The sequence below is a fragment of the Puma concolor genome, chromosome B3, assembly GCF_028749965.1.
Source record: "Puma concolor isolate L17-30 chromosome B3, mPumCon1.1.hap2, whole genome shotgun sequence".
Lineage (NCBI taxonomy): Eukaryota > Metazoa > Chordata > Mammalia > Carnivora > Felidae > Puma > Puma concolor.
Genome location: NC_141672.1, coordinates 123,144,972 through 123,160,841, shown reverse-complemented (window position 1 = coordinate 123,160,841; position 15,870 = coordinate 123,144,972). Strand labels below are relative to the sequence as shown.

General features: G+C 38.5%; 2 protein-coding genes across 4 annotated transcripts in view; one reads left to right on the top strand and one right to left on the bottom strand.

The window, feature by feature from the left end:
* GABRA5 (gamma-aminobutyric acid type A receptor subunit alpha5) overlaps positions 1-15,870 on the top strand; it is an 83,484-nt gene that overhangs the window by 16,934 nt on the left and 50,680 nt on the right. For all 3 annotated transcript variants that reach the window (XM_086711330.1, XM_086711329.1, XM_086711331.1), the window contains 2 exons: positions 1,468-1,535; positions 1,646-1,866. In XM_086711330.1, the coding sequence (XP_086567456.1) occupies positions 1,468-1,535; positions 1,646-1,866 (289 nt within the window). The remainder of the gene's footprint in view (positions 1-1,467; positions 1,536-1,645; positions 1,867-15,870) is intronic.
* GABRB3 (gamma-aminobutyric acid type A receptor subunit beta3) overlaps positions 1-15,870 on the bottom strand; it is a 468,180-nt gene that overhangs the window by 410,327 nt on the left and 41,983 nt on the right. The window lies entirely within an intron of this gene.

The following is a 15,870-nucleotide window of genomic DNA, read 5'->3' as shown; positions in this document are numbered from 1 at the left end:
TTACATTTTTGTTTATTTATTTTTGAGGAAGAGATAGACAGAGTGCGAGCAGGGGAGGGGCAGAGAGAGAGGGAGACACAGAATCCAAAGCAAGTTCCAGGCTCTGAACCATCTGAACAGAGCCCAATGCGGGGCTCAAACTCACAAATTGCTAGATCATGACCTGAGCCAAAGTCAGACGCTTAACCGACTGAGCCACCCAGGTGCCCCTTCATTATTACATTTCTAACAGGGAGATTCACTTAAAGCATGAGTTGCCATTCTCTACCTTTTTGGCAAAGAAAAGTCCACAATGCCTCCTTGACACCCCCTTACTCCACCCTCTGAGTTATGTCCCTGGGTCTCCTGTGTCCAGCAGCCTCTGTCCCTTTGAACACATCCACAAGGATCAAAATACGTAGAGAATCAATGAGTTGTTGCTATACAATATTCTCTCATTCACCCAGGATGTGTCACACTCCTGTGGAGCAGGATCCTGAGGACACCACATAGAGCCAAAAGGGCTGTCTGCTGGGACAGGCATCTCAGTGGGAAGACAGGTGCTGAAAGCACCATACCTTAAGTTAAGAAGTACACCTGCACACATATAAATACACACCATGTATTTGGTATGTGGTAACATACCACATGTATGTGGTAACATATATGGTTACCACACAATGAGATGCAGGGAGAAAAAGCCCTGCCCCCTGAAGCTCTGAGTCAGTGGTGATACCATCCAGTGGTTTGGGGTTATTAATGGTGGACTGTAGTATAGTCTATTGTCCTCATTCATGACCACAGGGTGTTGCAAGGTGATGCCCAAGGAACACACACACAAATTTCCCCTCAATATTATTAGTTACTTTTATTGCCATGTATATTTTAATAATTTTAATTGTTATAATAGTCTCTCATGATAGAAATTTCTAACAATTCAAAATGACATATAAGGTGACATATAAGGAAGTGGGTCTTCCTTTTCAAGTGGTCTTGTCCCAAGTCACACATCCTTTCCTCAGAAAACACCTAGTACTGCAGTTTTGATTAGAGATTCTTTTAAATCTTATCCCCTCATCACAATTGCCTAACCCTTTGGAAAGCAGCTGTTTGTAGGAGAGTGAGGTTAGGCACTGTGAGGTTGGAATTATTGTTCCAGGTTTACGGAGGAGGAAACTAAAGACCAATCAAGGCCAAACAACCAGGATCCCTCTCTGCTCTGTTCACAACTGCCCCCAAAGGGGCAAGAAGTGTAATGAGAGCTAAGACCCTTTCCTTACATAATGGATATGTTAGTTCCTGCTATAATTTGGAGCAGTTTGATTTCATTTGGTGTTAGTCTAGTCCTCCAAATTTAAAAAACACATTATAAAAGCCCTCTGATTGCCAAGAATGAAATTGGTTACTGGACTAAGGACATAAATACGCTATGATGGGTGGTTCCATGTGAGCTCGGTGCCTAGGCAGGAACCTGTGTCTGTGTTTCAGAGCGAATCACTCAGGTGCGGACGGACATCTACGTTACCAGCTTTGGCCCAGTATCCGACACGGAAATGGTAGGTCTCAGGGCATGGCCCCGCCCAGATCATTCTAAATAGGCACTGAACCAACTCCCCTAAGGGCCTTCTCTACTAAGGCATCACCTGGTTGCCTTCCTTTGCATTAGGAATATACCATAGATGTGTTTTTCCGACAAAGCTGGAAAGATGAAAGGCTTCGGTTTAAAGGGCCCATGCAGCGCCTCCCTCTCAACAATCTTCTCGCCAGCAAAATCTGGACCCCAGACACATTCTTTCACAACGGGAAGAAGTCCATCGCCCACAATATGACCACGCCCAACAAGCTGCTGAGGCTGGAGGACGATGGCACGCTGCTCTACACCATGCGGTGAGCCGGCACAGCGTGGGGAGAGGGCGCTCACAGCATTGTGGCGATGGCTTAGCCCAGACCCTGGTGCAGCGCTTGAGGTTGAGTGGTGGGTGGGGCGGGGGGGAGGGGGGTTGGCAGCGTGTCTGGCCAGGGGCGCATTGCAGGGCAAACGTAGCCACCAGTCTCACCCCAAGGGTCCCGCAGCCTATTGAGTTCAAAAATTGCTGTGTGTGCGCGCATATGCGTGCTTTGGGTGATTTTTACTTTTTGACCTGCCCATACTGATGTCCATATAGCTTATTTCCTTGAACTGCTATAGGTCCATGTGTTTGCTATCGGTCCACTTGTTTATTTGGTTCAAGATCGAAAACATCTTTGAGAGAGTGACCCAGAATAATGTAAGCTAGGGAGATTTTATTTTATAAAATTTTTATTTAAAACCCTCTATGGGGGTCCTTTCTTATTGCAGTTGTGCACTCTTGTAAATTGTAAAAGCCCGTTTCTCATATGCTCTGATAACATTCCAATGCTGAGGTTAAATTTTAGTATTCCTAATTTAAAATGATCAGTAGTCATTTTTTTGTTGTTCTGAATTATTCATTGCATCTGAGTAAATCCATAAATTGACTGGCAAGAAAGTCTCATAGCTTTTCAGTTCCCATGGTGGGCCTAAGTATTTTTCAAGAAAAGATTATTTCAAGTCAAAAGAATTAAAAAGCACTAAAGCTAAATAAAATTTTAAAAACAGCATGTATTTATATGAGAATTATTGAAATTCCTTACTTAGAATTCTTCACAATAAACTTCATATTTAAAAGAAGTCATCATAGTGGAAATAACATTGATGCTGTCATCTTCTGAGGCTGCATGTCCTAACATATGTCCTGAGGAATGTTTGATACATTGTGTCCCAAACCTATTTGACAGCAATTTTTTTATATAACAGTCCAATAAGGATTTTGGTAAATGAGCTTGTAATACATACCATAGCATTTTGTTCCATTTCTCACTCTTTCCTTTTCCCTACATTGATCTTGAACATGTTATGCCCATGGATGAATCATGCATTGTGAACATCAGTGCCCCAGGACAGTGCCTTTTCCATGCAGAGAAGTATGTTGAAAAGCTACAAAATATCTCAAGTGGTGAAAATTAGTCCTTGGTCATCATTCTTGTAAAAGGTAGTCTATGCAGTGAATCCAAGGGTACTTTGTTTAGCCTTGTGAGCAGAGGGTAGGTGTGAAGAGTCCCAGATCTTGGAAGATGCCGGTTGGGATGAATGATTAGATGCCATTAATGTGGGGGCACCATGTGAGCCTGCTGTGCACCTTCACTCTGTTTATAGAATAAAAATATCCCTAGTCCTCACCTTGTCCGTAGTTCACATCTGGTTTGTATCACTAAAAGACTATATTTGGATCCAAGACTATGATTGTTCAAACAGGGTGGTGAGGTAGGCTCCTTGTTTAGAGGGGGGAGAGGTAGCAGAAGGGCCTCTTACTGAGTGTCTGTGTACCTGGCAAATTCACAGGTCCTTCAGTCCTCAAACAGCATGGCCACTAGGTGACACCATTTCCATTAACCAAAAAAGGGAACAAGGCTCAGAAAGGTTTGATAATCAGCCCAAGGTCACATAGCTAGTGAGAAAGGCAGCAGGAATTTGAATTCAGTCTTAGCAATTTCCTTGTTTAATCCACCACATTTGAAAATTGGAGGGTTGCAACATTACTAAACATATAATAGCCTTTTTCTTACTCTTGTCAAATGTCATCCCCAGAAGGAGGACAGTGAGAACCAGAGCAACTTGTCAGCAGTAGAATTTTTCATTGTTTATGTAGAGGAAGTCTGCTAATGATTTTCAAAGTCGATAATGAGTTTTCTCTTCCAGTCATATACATTTGGAATGTGGAAATAGTTCCAGTTGAAAGTGTTATGAATTTTAATGTGAAAGAACTATAGCTATAATTTGATGGCATTTTACCTATTGATTTGGCAAAGACAGTGTGATGTGACTAATCAAAAGGCCAGTGGTGTCTCAGCGCCCCCACCCCTTTGTTGTTACAGCTTTTCTGGTTAGCACTTGGGTCACCCCTGTCAAGCCTTGCAAAACCAATGATATACTTAGATCCAGGAATTCCCATGTAATGTCAATCTTAAGGAAATAATTAGAAATATAGACTAAGCTTTATGGGCAAAGATTTCTATTATTATGTTACTTATGATACCAAACATTGGAAGGAATATAAAAAATTTAGTACATTTTCCAGCTAAAACTATATTTTTTTTACATTTTTATTCAAACTTGAGACCTAATGAAAAAGATGAAATATGAAAGTGTAGAACAAATTAGGGTTCCTGTGATGCACTGAGACAAATATCTAATAAAGTACTGTTACCAACCTCTAAAAATAACTCCATGCAGATTATGGTTTTTGTGTAAAATCTTCTCCATGGTCCAGATATCATTTGAATAGTAAAGTAGTATTCTGAGATACACACTCCCCAAATGTGTGCCAAAAACCTTAGGTGCTTGCCTGGAAGTCATTGTCAATTTTGGTTCTAAAGAACTTTCTACCACCAATGGGTCATCTGTTTATAGGATGTAAAGGTAAAAATCATCAGCTGCTCAGGATAATTCCATAGAGTACAAACAAATATTTCCTGTTGGACCCTCAAGGAGAGGACACTTAATAGAGTACTAAACAATTTGTTTGAGGACAGTCTTTTGGCAAACAGAGTGATACATTTTATAGAATCATCCCTAGAGTTGTACTTCAGACATTAGACAAGTGGCCAGGAATCCTCAAAGGGAACCTCAGTGCAGCAGTTTTCCTGGGCCTTCCCTTGCAGGGCTGAAGAGAGAAGAGGTGCAGAGCCCAGAGCTTGACATTAGTCTATCTAGGGACTGAATGACTTGTCCTTCTGGCCAGCCTTGCTAATTGTTCTATTTCCTGGGTAGAACTTGTGGTTGTCCTCACTTGCAGCATGTCCCGATTCCATTACCCAGCAAGCCCATGTGATATAGGACTACCACGTCTCTCAGGGAGCATGCCAAATCTGGTGATCCATGTTCTTTTATGAGCACATAAATTGGAAGACAGTGACCTACTCTCATCTCCCTGTCCCCCACATCTTATTTTTAAAAAAATTTTTAATGTTTATTTATATTTGAGAGAGAGAGAGAGAGAGAGAGAGAGCATGAGCAGGGGAGGGGGAGAGAGAGAAATGAAGACAGACACTGAAGCAGGATCCAGGCTTTGAGCTGTCAGCATAGAGCCAGAGGCAGGGCTTGAACCTACGAACCGTGAGATTGTGACCTGAGCCAAAGTCGGACACTCAACCAACTGAGCCACCCAGATGTCCCCTCTCCCACATCTTCTAATAGTTCAAACTCTTGGGAGATGCACAGTGAGGCCCACTTTAGGGCATATTTTCCTAGTCTTTGGGCTCTGGCAGAAGAGCAAGTCTCTCTTAGTTTCTTGTGTAGGAAACCATAAGCAAGAAAGAACTTACTACAAGGCAGACTCTGCTAGTACCACAGACTTCTGCCTGTCTCTGAAAATCTGGCTGTCATTCCACCCAAGATCACCTTGTGTTTGCCTGTAATAAGAGACATTTTACTGTGCTGAGTATTGTGCTATTGGGGGTCATATAATGCACTGATGTAGTGAAAGCACTGGACAGAGTCATGTACTGCATGCCACTCTGCATGGTCACCTTTACACAATATGTATTTACCTGTGCTATTTTTATTTTGAGAAAGTCATATTTTTTACAACTTTTATAAAGATCTTTATTACACGTGTTTTAAAACACTACCCTAAATGCATTTAAAAATGGCAAACACATGTCTTCACTTAAAAAAAAAAAAAAAAACACACCCACACACCAGGGCACCAGTGTCTGATGTTGGTTCAGGTCATGATCTCTCAAGGTTCATGGATTTGAGCCCTGCATCTGGCTCTGTGCTGACAGCTCAGAGCCTGGAGCCTGCTTCAGATTCTGTTTCCATCTCTCTCTGCTCCTCCCTGGCTCATGCACTGTCTCTCTCTCTCTCAAAAATAAATAAACAGTAAAAAAAAACACCCCACACTGATCTTTTCCTAACAAATGAGTACAGAACTTTTAAATTTAGTTATTACCATTGTTTTAAAATACTTCTTTACATGCATCATGGAAGATCTATCATCCATTCCTTAAAATAACAAACTCTCCTCAAAGTTTCCTGCACAAACAGATCTCATAACCATCTTTATTACATGTGATTTAAAGCACTTCTCTTAATAGAACGGCATATCTTTATGAATGCTAACACTCCATTTACATTTTCATCAGTAGAAAGCACTGCTTTGAATTAAGGGACTATGATGTAGTGAAAAGAGCATGCACCTTAGGGTTAGGCTGACTTAAGCTCAAGTCCTAACTGTATCATTTAGTACTCATGAATCCAATATCTCTTAGAGTGATTTTTATTGTTGTTTTTCATTTTCTTTCTTCCTAAATTGTGTAGCTCTAGGGTCTGAGAAAGTTGGATAACTGGTAATATATACACTTATTCCTGGAATGGCCACTGGGAGGCAGCATAATCACATTTTTGCATAGTGATTGGCAGCATCCGTTAAGTGCTAATACAAGTAACTTGAAGGAAATTATATGTATGGTATATGTGTTTGACTTGTGGAAAATATATTTAAAGGAAATTATGCATTTATAATTAGAAGTTTTTAACAGGGCACTGATAATGTGTATGTGTGCCTACATACAAGCATCTATATATCCATTTTTATACATACACACGTGCGCACACCAGTGTCTATCTAAAATGTCTTTCATGATACCGACAGATGTATTGGCTAAATCTTGCAATTTTTAAGTTAACACTTATTTTAATAACAAAGATCAAATATTAATTAAAAATATGTGAAACAGAATATCGCCAGATATGGAAATTAGTTCTGATAACTCTCAGGCCAAAGAGAATCAATGTTAAAGGTTTGGTGTGTATCATGTACATGTGTTTATGTGTGTAAGCACACATGTACACCTTTGTACATCTGTGTGCATCATTACACACTTTGCTATAGTTTTTGAGTGTTCTCATTCTCTGAAAACTATTTTGTAAGCAGCTTTTATAATTTGAAATATAGTGGAAACTTCTCCCCTGCCCTGTCACTAAACATCATTCTGAAACCTCATGGTCCATCACATTCCATCATGTGAATATCCTGTCATTATATGGTGTCTAACAAAAATTCCTGTCATTTCCATTTTTTTCCATGTAATAAACAACACTGCCATGCAAGCTTATAATTGTATCTTTGTGATAAATTCCAAGAATTGGCCAAAAGATAAGGCTTTTGATACCCACTTTCAAGTTCTTCTCTAGAAAATCTGCAGCAATTTCCTTTTCACCAGCAGTGGGAGCAGAGATCATCTCTATCATTTCTATCACTTCCTCCCTGACATCTTATATGCAAGGATGAAAATGGAGTACTGCCCCTTTTTGCTACAGGAGAAGTAATTAGCAACCAGTGTCTAAAAGTTGACTCATCCTGAGGTTTCTAGTCACATCGAGTTTCTTCTTTCCCTTTGAGAAATTACTCTCATAGAACAGCTCCTGCACTGACTTGGCTGAGAATGATCTTTGTTTCTAAATTTGGGGATGTGCAAGCTGTCCTGCACACCACCTCTCTGATCTCCGTCACCCACCAAGCACACACCCATATCCTCGCTCAGTATCTTCAGTCATAGAAACCTGAGACTTCTCCAAAACTTCTTCCTGAAGCCTCCTGTTCTTCATCAGCCTGTTGTCACCCTGACTCACCTTGCAGATACTCTGTGATTTATAGCACCCAGAGTGATCTTGGTCCCTGCAACTGGCACCTGGGCTGGCCCTTGAACAGTGATAATGGAATGCATGGGACTGCTTTCTCTCAGTCTGGCTATCTCACTTCTCAGAACTTACTTTGAGGGACTGAGAAAAGAGACCTACAGAATTTCTCTTTCATAAACATGCTCAGTGCTTAGGGTTTCTGCCAGTTTGTAAAGATTCAAGTTGATGTTTGGCTAACAATGTGTACTTGTGGGACACAAGTGAGGACATATTAATACATATTTCTTGCATGTTTGGTTTGAAAACATGACTGGAATTATTCTGGGTCAATTCAATCTAGTCAGTCTGGGGGCGCCTGGGTGGCGCAGTCGGTTGAGCGTCCGACTTCAGCCAGGTCACGATCTCGCGGTCCGTGAGTTCGAGCCCCGCGTCGGGCTCTGGGCTGATGGCTCAGAGCCTGGAGCCTGTTTCTGATTCTGTGTCTCCCTCTCTCTCTGCCCCTCCCCCGTTCATGCTCTGTCTCTTTCTGTCCCAAAAAAATAAATAAACGTTAAAAAAAATTAAAAAAAAAAATCTAGTCAGTCTGGACTTTCGGACTGAGGCACACATTTCATGAAGGACCACTTCATCCTTTGCAAATGGGCCACCTCTAGCACATTTTTGTCCTCTGAGGTTCTGACCTCACAAAGGATGTCAGACATTCTCTCCTAGTGAGAGAGAACCTAGGCTTCTGGTGCCACTCTTGGCTTTCTTATCTACGCAGGGATCTTCTTGGAAATGAGCCACCTGCAAGCTAAGAGCCACATCTTTATAAGATTTCCAGGAATTTCTAGTGACCACTCTTTGGAGGTGGTGGTTGGGAGGCTCTGGGTAGAAAGCCCCAGGCAGCTGCTGGATAGGGTCTTGGCTCCAGGCACCCAGCCTCACAAAGATAAGGTTCAGGCTTCAGTAATGTCTGAAAAGAAAGAACTACCTATGCTGGGCTGTTAATTACTTTTCAGAAACATATGTGGCCTTTATTATGTGCTGGGTGCTTCAGAAACAAACTCATAGCACCCTAAGAATTTAATACCATCATTTTACCTGTTGATAGCTGAGGAATTACACTATCACTAGAGCTCAAATGCCAAATCCACCTTCCTATATCTATTTCAATATAATATTAAAGAAGTTATGTTGCTTCTATGCACTCCTTTTGGCCAACATGTGTGAAAATAATGTCCAGCAGATGGTGCCATGCCAATTTAGGATAGAGTTCCTCAGTACCCTGTTACTTTATCAGATTAGAGTAAAGCACTGGTTTTACGGAAACACTTTTAAGGAAAATAGACTGTTGCATTTCTGGAATGTGTTCCCGTGGAAATGCAGCTGGCACATCTGCAATAGACCTGAGGTTGCTCAGAGCCAAAAACTCCATCCTTAGACCCACTCTTTCCCTAGCTTGTAGTTAGCTTGCATCTACCACCAAATCACTGGGTCACCAGAGTGCTGACTTATTATCAAGGGGATGCTGAAAAAGTCCTTCCCTCCCTTCACCTGGAGAAAAGTAAATAACCGGCCCTCCTGTTGTCAACTAAGATTACAGTCCTTTAGTATTCTGAAATTGATTATTTCATCCCATGCATACTCTCTCCATGCTTTGAATTTGAGATGGTCCATAAATATTAGTCAAGTACCTTCGGTAGTGTTAAATTCAAGGGGGTCATTGCCTCGGTAATATGGCCAATGCAGTGAGGATTTCTGTATTTACCTTGAAAACAATTAGGAATTTGCCTGATGCTTATAGAGAAGGAAAAAGTGGCAGAGTCATACGTGCTGAAAATTATTTCCCAAGTGGCCTGGGGTAATCAGTTTTTTTGTGTTTTGTTTTGTTTTGTTTTGTTTTGTTTTGTTTTCAATAATCTGTGGTGTCCAACATAGTAGCCAATAGACACATAGTGCATGTTAAACTAAATAAAACTTAAAATCCAGTTCCTTAGTCATACTTGCCTATGTCAAGAGGCCAATGGCTGGATGTGGAGTGGCTTCAGTATTGGCCAGAATAGATGTAGGACATTTAGGTCATCATGGAAAGTTCCATTGCAAATAAGCCTGGTTTCAGAGAAGCAGAAACATTATTTTAGTGCTCATCTTTGTCCACTGTCCCTGATCATAGTTGCACATACAGCATGTAAGCCAATAGGGATGAAGAAAAGATGACGGTCCGAGGATGCCAGGAATCCTCAGACTTCAATAACATTTTAAAATAGTTTGAGGATAGTTAAAACATTTATGCTACAGTATTTTACTTATATATTTATTTTCCAGCTTTTCTGAGGTCTAATTTTCCATGTGTAGAACATGTTTATTTGGTACACTTATATATTGTAAAATGATTATTACCTTAGCATAATCTAACACCTCCATCATATCACATAATTACCCCCCCCCTTTTTTTTTTGGTGAGAACATTTAAGATCTACTTTCTTAGCAACTTTGAAGTATGTAATACAGTATTCCGTGTTTCTCATTTTACATATATACCACATTTTCTTTATCCATTTATCCATAGAAAGACACTTAGATTGTTTCCATGTCTTGGCTACTGTGAATAATGTTGCACTGAATATGGGAATGCAGATACCTCTTTGAGATCTGAGTTTTATTTCCTTAGGATGTATACTGAGACATGAGATTATTGGATCATATGGTAGTTCTATTTTTAATTTTTTGAGGAACCTTCATACTGTTTCCATAGTGGCTATACCAGTTTGTGTTCCCACTAACGGTGTATAAGGGTTCTCTTTTCTCCACATCCTTGTCAACACTTTTAATCTCTTGTTTTTCTGGTGATAGCCATTCTGACAGCTGTGAGGCTATATCTCATTATGATTTTGGTTCACATTTCCCTGATTGATAGTGATAATTGAGCACCTTTTCATGTTTCTGTTAACCATTTGTGTCTTGTTTGGAAAACCATCCTTTCAGTGCCTCGGCACATTTTTAAAATTTAGATTTTTTTTTGGTATTGAATTATATGAGTTCTTTATATATTTTGGAAACTAATCCCTTATCACATATGTGATTTGCAAATTTTTTCCTCTATTCCAGTGTTGCCTTTTCATACTGATGATTATTTATTTTGATTTGCAGAAGATTTTTGGGGAGCTTTTCCATATGTTTTCTTCTAGGAGCTTTGTGGCTTCAGGTCTTATATTTAAATCTTCAGTCCATTTCAAGTTATTTTTTGTGAGTGGTACAACATAGGGTTCCAATTTCATTCTTCTGCATGTGGTTGTCCAGTTTTCCCAAAAGAATTGAAGAGACTGTTTGTTCCTGATAGTTTATTTGGCTCCTTTGTCAAGCATTGATTGGTTGTATACATGAGAGTTTATTTCTGGGTTCTTGATACTGTTCTATAGGTCCATGTGTTTGTACTTAAGACAATACCATACTGCTTTGATTATTACAGCTTCATAATATAGTTGAAATCTGAAAGTGTGATGCCTCCAGCTCTGTTCATCTTTCTTAAGACTGCTTTGGCTATTTATGGTCTTTTGTAGTTCCATATGAAGTTTAGGATTGTTATTTCTACTACTGTGAACAATGTCATTAGAATTCTGACAGGGGTTGCATTGAATCTATAGATGGCTTTGGGTAATATGGATATTTTAACAATATTGATTCTTCTGATTCATGAACACAGGATTTGTGTTTGTATTTTCTTCATTCAGTTTCTTTCATCAGAGTCATGTAGTTTTCCGCATACAGACCTCTCATCTCCTTGGTTAAATTTATTCTTAAGTCTTTTATTGTTTTTGGATGCCAATGTAAATGGAATTATTTTCTTTATTTCATTACCAGATGTTTCATTGTTAGTGTAGAGAAAAACAACTAATTGTTATGTGTTGGTGTTGTACCCTGCAACTTTACTTAATTTGTTAGTTCTAACAGTTTCTTGGTTTGTGAGTTTTTAGGATTCTTTCAATATAAGATCATATGGTCTGCAAACAAAGACAGTTTTACTTCTTTAGTTCCAATTTAGATTCTTTTTATTTATTTTTCTTCACTGATTTCTCTGGCCAGTACATCCAGTGTTACACTGAATAGGAGAGGTCAGAGTGGGCACTATTGCCTTTTTCCTGATCTTAGAGGAAAAGCTTTCAAACTAATCATCGAGTATAATGTTAGCTATAGGCTTGTCATATGGCCTCTTTGTGTTGAGTTATGTTCCTTTTATACTCAATTTGTTCGGTGTTTCTTATCATGAAAGGATGTTGTATTTTGTCAAATACTTTTTCTGCATCTATTGAGATGATCATATCATTTTCATGTTTGATTCTATTAATATGGTGTTTCATATTTATTGATTGGTGTACATTGAAACATCCTTGAATCCCAGGAATAAATCCTGCTTGATCATGGTGTATGGTACTTTATTTTTAGTTTTTACTTAAATTCTAGTTAGTTAAAATACAGTGCAATATTAGTTTCAGGTGTACAATACAGTGATTGAACACTTCCATACATCACCCAGTGCTCATCACAATGAGTGTACTTTTTAATCCCCATCACCTATTTAACTTATCTTCCTACCCAACTCCATTCTGGTAATCATCAGTTTGTTCTCTAAGAGACTGTTTCTTGATTTGCCTCTCCCTCTCTTTTCTTCCCTTTGCTCATTTGTTTTATTTCTTGAATTCCACATATGAGTGAAATCATATGTTTTTTTTCTTTCTCTGACTGACTTATTTCACTTAGCATAATACTCTCTAGTTCCATCTGTGTCGTTGCAATGGCAAATGTACATTCTTTTGTGATGGCTGAGTAGTATTCCATTGTATATGTACCACATATTCTTTATCAGTTCATCAGCTGATGGAGACTTTGGTTGCTTCCATAATTTGGCTATTGTAGATTGCTGCTATAAACATTGGAGTGCATGCATACCTTTGAATTAGTATTTTTGTATTCTTTGAGTAAATACCCAGTAGTACAATTGTTGGATCATAGGGAGTTTCAGTTTTAACTTTAGAGGAGCCTCCATACTATTTTCTACAGTAGCTGCACCAGTTTGCATTTCCACCAAGAGTGCAAGAGGGTTCCCCTTTCTCCACATCCGCACCAACACCTGTTGTTTCTTGTGTTGTTGATTTTAGCCATGCTGACAGGTATGAGGTGATTCTCATTGTGGTTTTGATTTGCATTTCCCTGATGATGAGTGATTTGGGCATCTTCTCATGTGTCTGCTGGCCATCTGTATGTCTTCTTTGGAAAAATGTCTATCCGTGTATTCTGCCATTTTTAAATTGTGTTATTCATTTTTGGATGTTGATCTTTATAAGTTCTTTATAGATTTTTGGATACTAACCCTTAATCAGATATGTCATTTGCAAATATCTTCTCCCATTCTGTAGGTTTTGTTTTAGTTTTGTTTATTATTTCCTTCACTGTGCAGAAGCTTTTTATTTTTATGTATCCCAATAGTTTATTTTTGGTTTTGTTTCCCTTGCTTCAGGAGACATATCTAGAAAGAATTTGCTATGGCCAATGTCAAAGAAGTTACTTTCTGTATTCTCTTCTAGGCTTTTTATGGTTTCAGGTCCCACATTTATGTCTTTAATCCGCTTAGAATTTATTTGTGTGCATAATATAATAAAGTGGTTTCATTATTTTGCATGTAGCTGTACAGTTTTCTTACCACCATTTGTTGAAGAGATAGTCATTTTCCCATTAGATATTCTTTTCTTCTTTCTTGAACATTAATTGAACATATGTTTTTGGGTTTATCTGGATTTTATAACTGTTCTGTTGATCTATGTGTCTACTTTTGTGCCAGTACCACACTATTTTGATTGCTAAAGGTTTGTAATATAACTTAAAGTCTGGAATTGTGATGCCTCCAGCTTTGCTTTCTTTTTTTCAAGTTTGCTTTGGCTATTCAGGTCTTCTGTGGTTCCATACAGTGGTCATTTAAATATAATGTTGAATTCAAGTTGCTAATATTTTATTGTGAATTTTTGCATCTGTATTTACCAGGGGAATTGATCTTCAGTTTTCTTCTCTTATAGTGTCATTGTCCAGTGTTGGTATCAGGGTAATGCTGGTCTTGTAAAATAAATTTTGGAGTCTTCTCTCCTCTTCATTATTTGGAAAAGTTTGAGAAGGTTTGGTGTTAATTCTTTAAATATTAGAAGATTTTACCACTGAAACTGTAAGGTCCTGGGCTTTTCTATTTTGGAAGTTTTTGATTGCTGATCCAATCTCCTTACATATTATTCATCTGTTTAGATTTTCTGTTTCTTTCTGATTCAGTGTTGGTAGGTTGTATGTTTCTAGGAATTTATTTATCTCTTAAGATTATCCAATTTGTTGGAAAATAGTTATTTATGTCTGTCAGGTCCATTTGGTCTGAAGTATGGTTCAAGTTCAATGTTTCCTTGTTGATTTTCTGTCTCAATGAACTATTCATTGTTGAAAGTGAGGTATCGTATTGTGTGTTTCTCCTTTCAGATCTGTTAGTATTCAATTTAGGTTTTACATTTCGTATTACGTGTAGGTTTTCCATGTTGAGTGCATATATATTTCTGATTGTTATCTTCTTGATGAATTGACCTCTTTAAAATTATATAATGACCTTCTTTATCTATTTTTATCTTTTTTTGGCTTAAAATTTATTTTGTCCTATATAAGTGTAGCTACTGCTGCTCTCTTTTCATGTCCATTTGCATGGAATATCTTTTTCTGTCTATTAACTTGGAGCCCATGTATGTCCTTAAGGCTAAATTGAATCTCTTGTAGGTTATATGTAATTGGGTCTAGTTTTGTTATCCATCTGGCCACGCTATGTCTTTTGATTGGAAAGTTTAATCCACTTACATTGACAGATAAGAACTTACTAATGCTATTCTATTAATTGTTTCCTTGCTGTTTGGTAGTTCCCTTGTTCCTTTCCTCTCTCTTGTTGTCTTCCTTTGTGAAATGATATTTACATGAGGCTTCCATAAAACATCATATGAATAGGGGCACCTGGGTGGCTCAGTTGGTTAAGCATCTGACTTTGGCTCAGGTCATGATCTCACGGTTTGTGAGTTTGAGCCCCGCGTGGGGCTCTGTGCTGACAGCTCAGAGCATGGAGCCTGATTTGGATTCTGTCTCTGTCTCTGTCTTTCTCTCTCACCCCCCTCCCCCACTTGTTCTCTGTCTCTCTCTCTCTCAAAAATAAAGTGTAGAAAATTTTTTAAAAACTTATGAATATCACAATCTATTTATGCTGATAAAAACTTATTCTCAATCATATACAAATTCTCTACCTTGCTCACTTGTTTTTAATGTCAGAATTTATCTCTTTATATTGTGTATCATTAATGAATTATTGTAACTATATTTATTTTTAATACTTTTTTTTCCTTTTTTTAAGTTTATTTCTTTATTTTGAGAAAGGGAGCATGAGCAGGGGAGTGGCAGAGAGAGAGAGAGAGAGACAGAGAGAGTGAGAGAGGTGGAATACCAACCAGGCTCCACACTGTCAGTGCAGAGTCTGATGTGGGGCTTGAAGATTATGAGATCATGACCTGAGCCAAAATCAAGAGCAGAACTCTTAACTGACTGAGCCACCCAGGTGCCCCAATACTTTTTGTCCTTTACCCTTTTTACTAGTATTGATGGTTAACATACCACCATATAAGAGTATTACAGAGTGTTCTTAATTTGTCTATATACTTATCTTTACCAGTGTGTTACATATTTCATTTGTTTTCATGTTACTAATTAGTGTCCCTTAATTTCAGCTTGAAGAACTCTCTTCAGCATTTATTATAAGACAGGACTAGTAGTGATGAACTCCCTCAGCTTTTGTTTGTTAGGGAAAGTATTTATGACACCTTCATTTCTGAAGGACAACTTTATCAGGTAAAGTATTCTTTGTTGGCATTTTTTCTTTTGCTTTAGTACTTTAGGTGTATCATCTCATTCTCTCCTTGCCTGCAAGGTCTTTGCTGAAAATTCCACTGATAGCCTTGTGGGGGTTCCCTTGTATGATAGAATTTTTTTTTCTCTTAAGGCTTTTAGAATTCTATGTGTCTTGATATAAGACAGTTTGGTCATAATTTGTCTTGGAGAAGATTGTTTTGGGTTGAAATTTTTGGGTGACCTACTAGCTTCATGGACTTCGGTATCCAAATCTCTTCCCAGGTTTAGGACATTCTTAT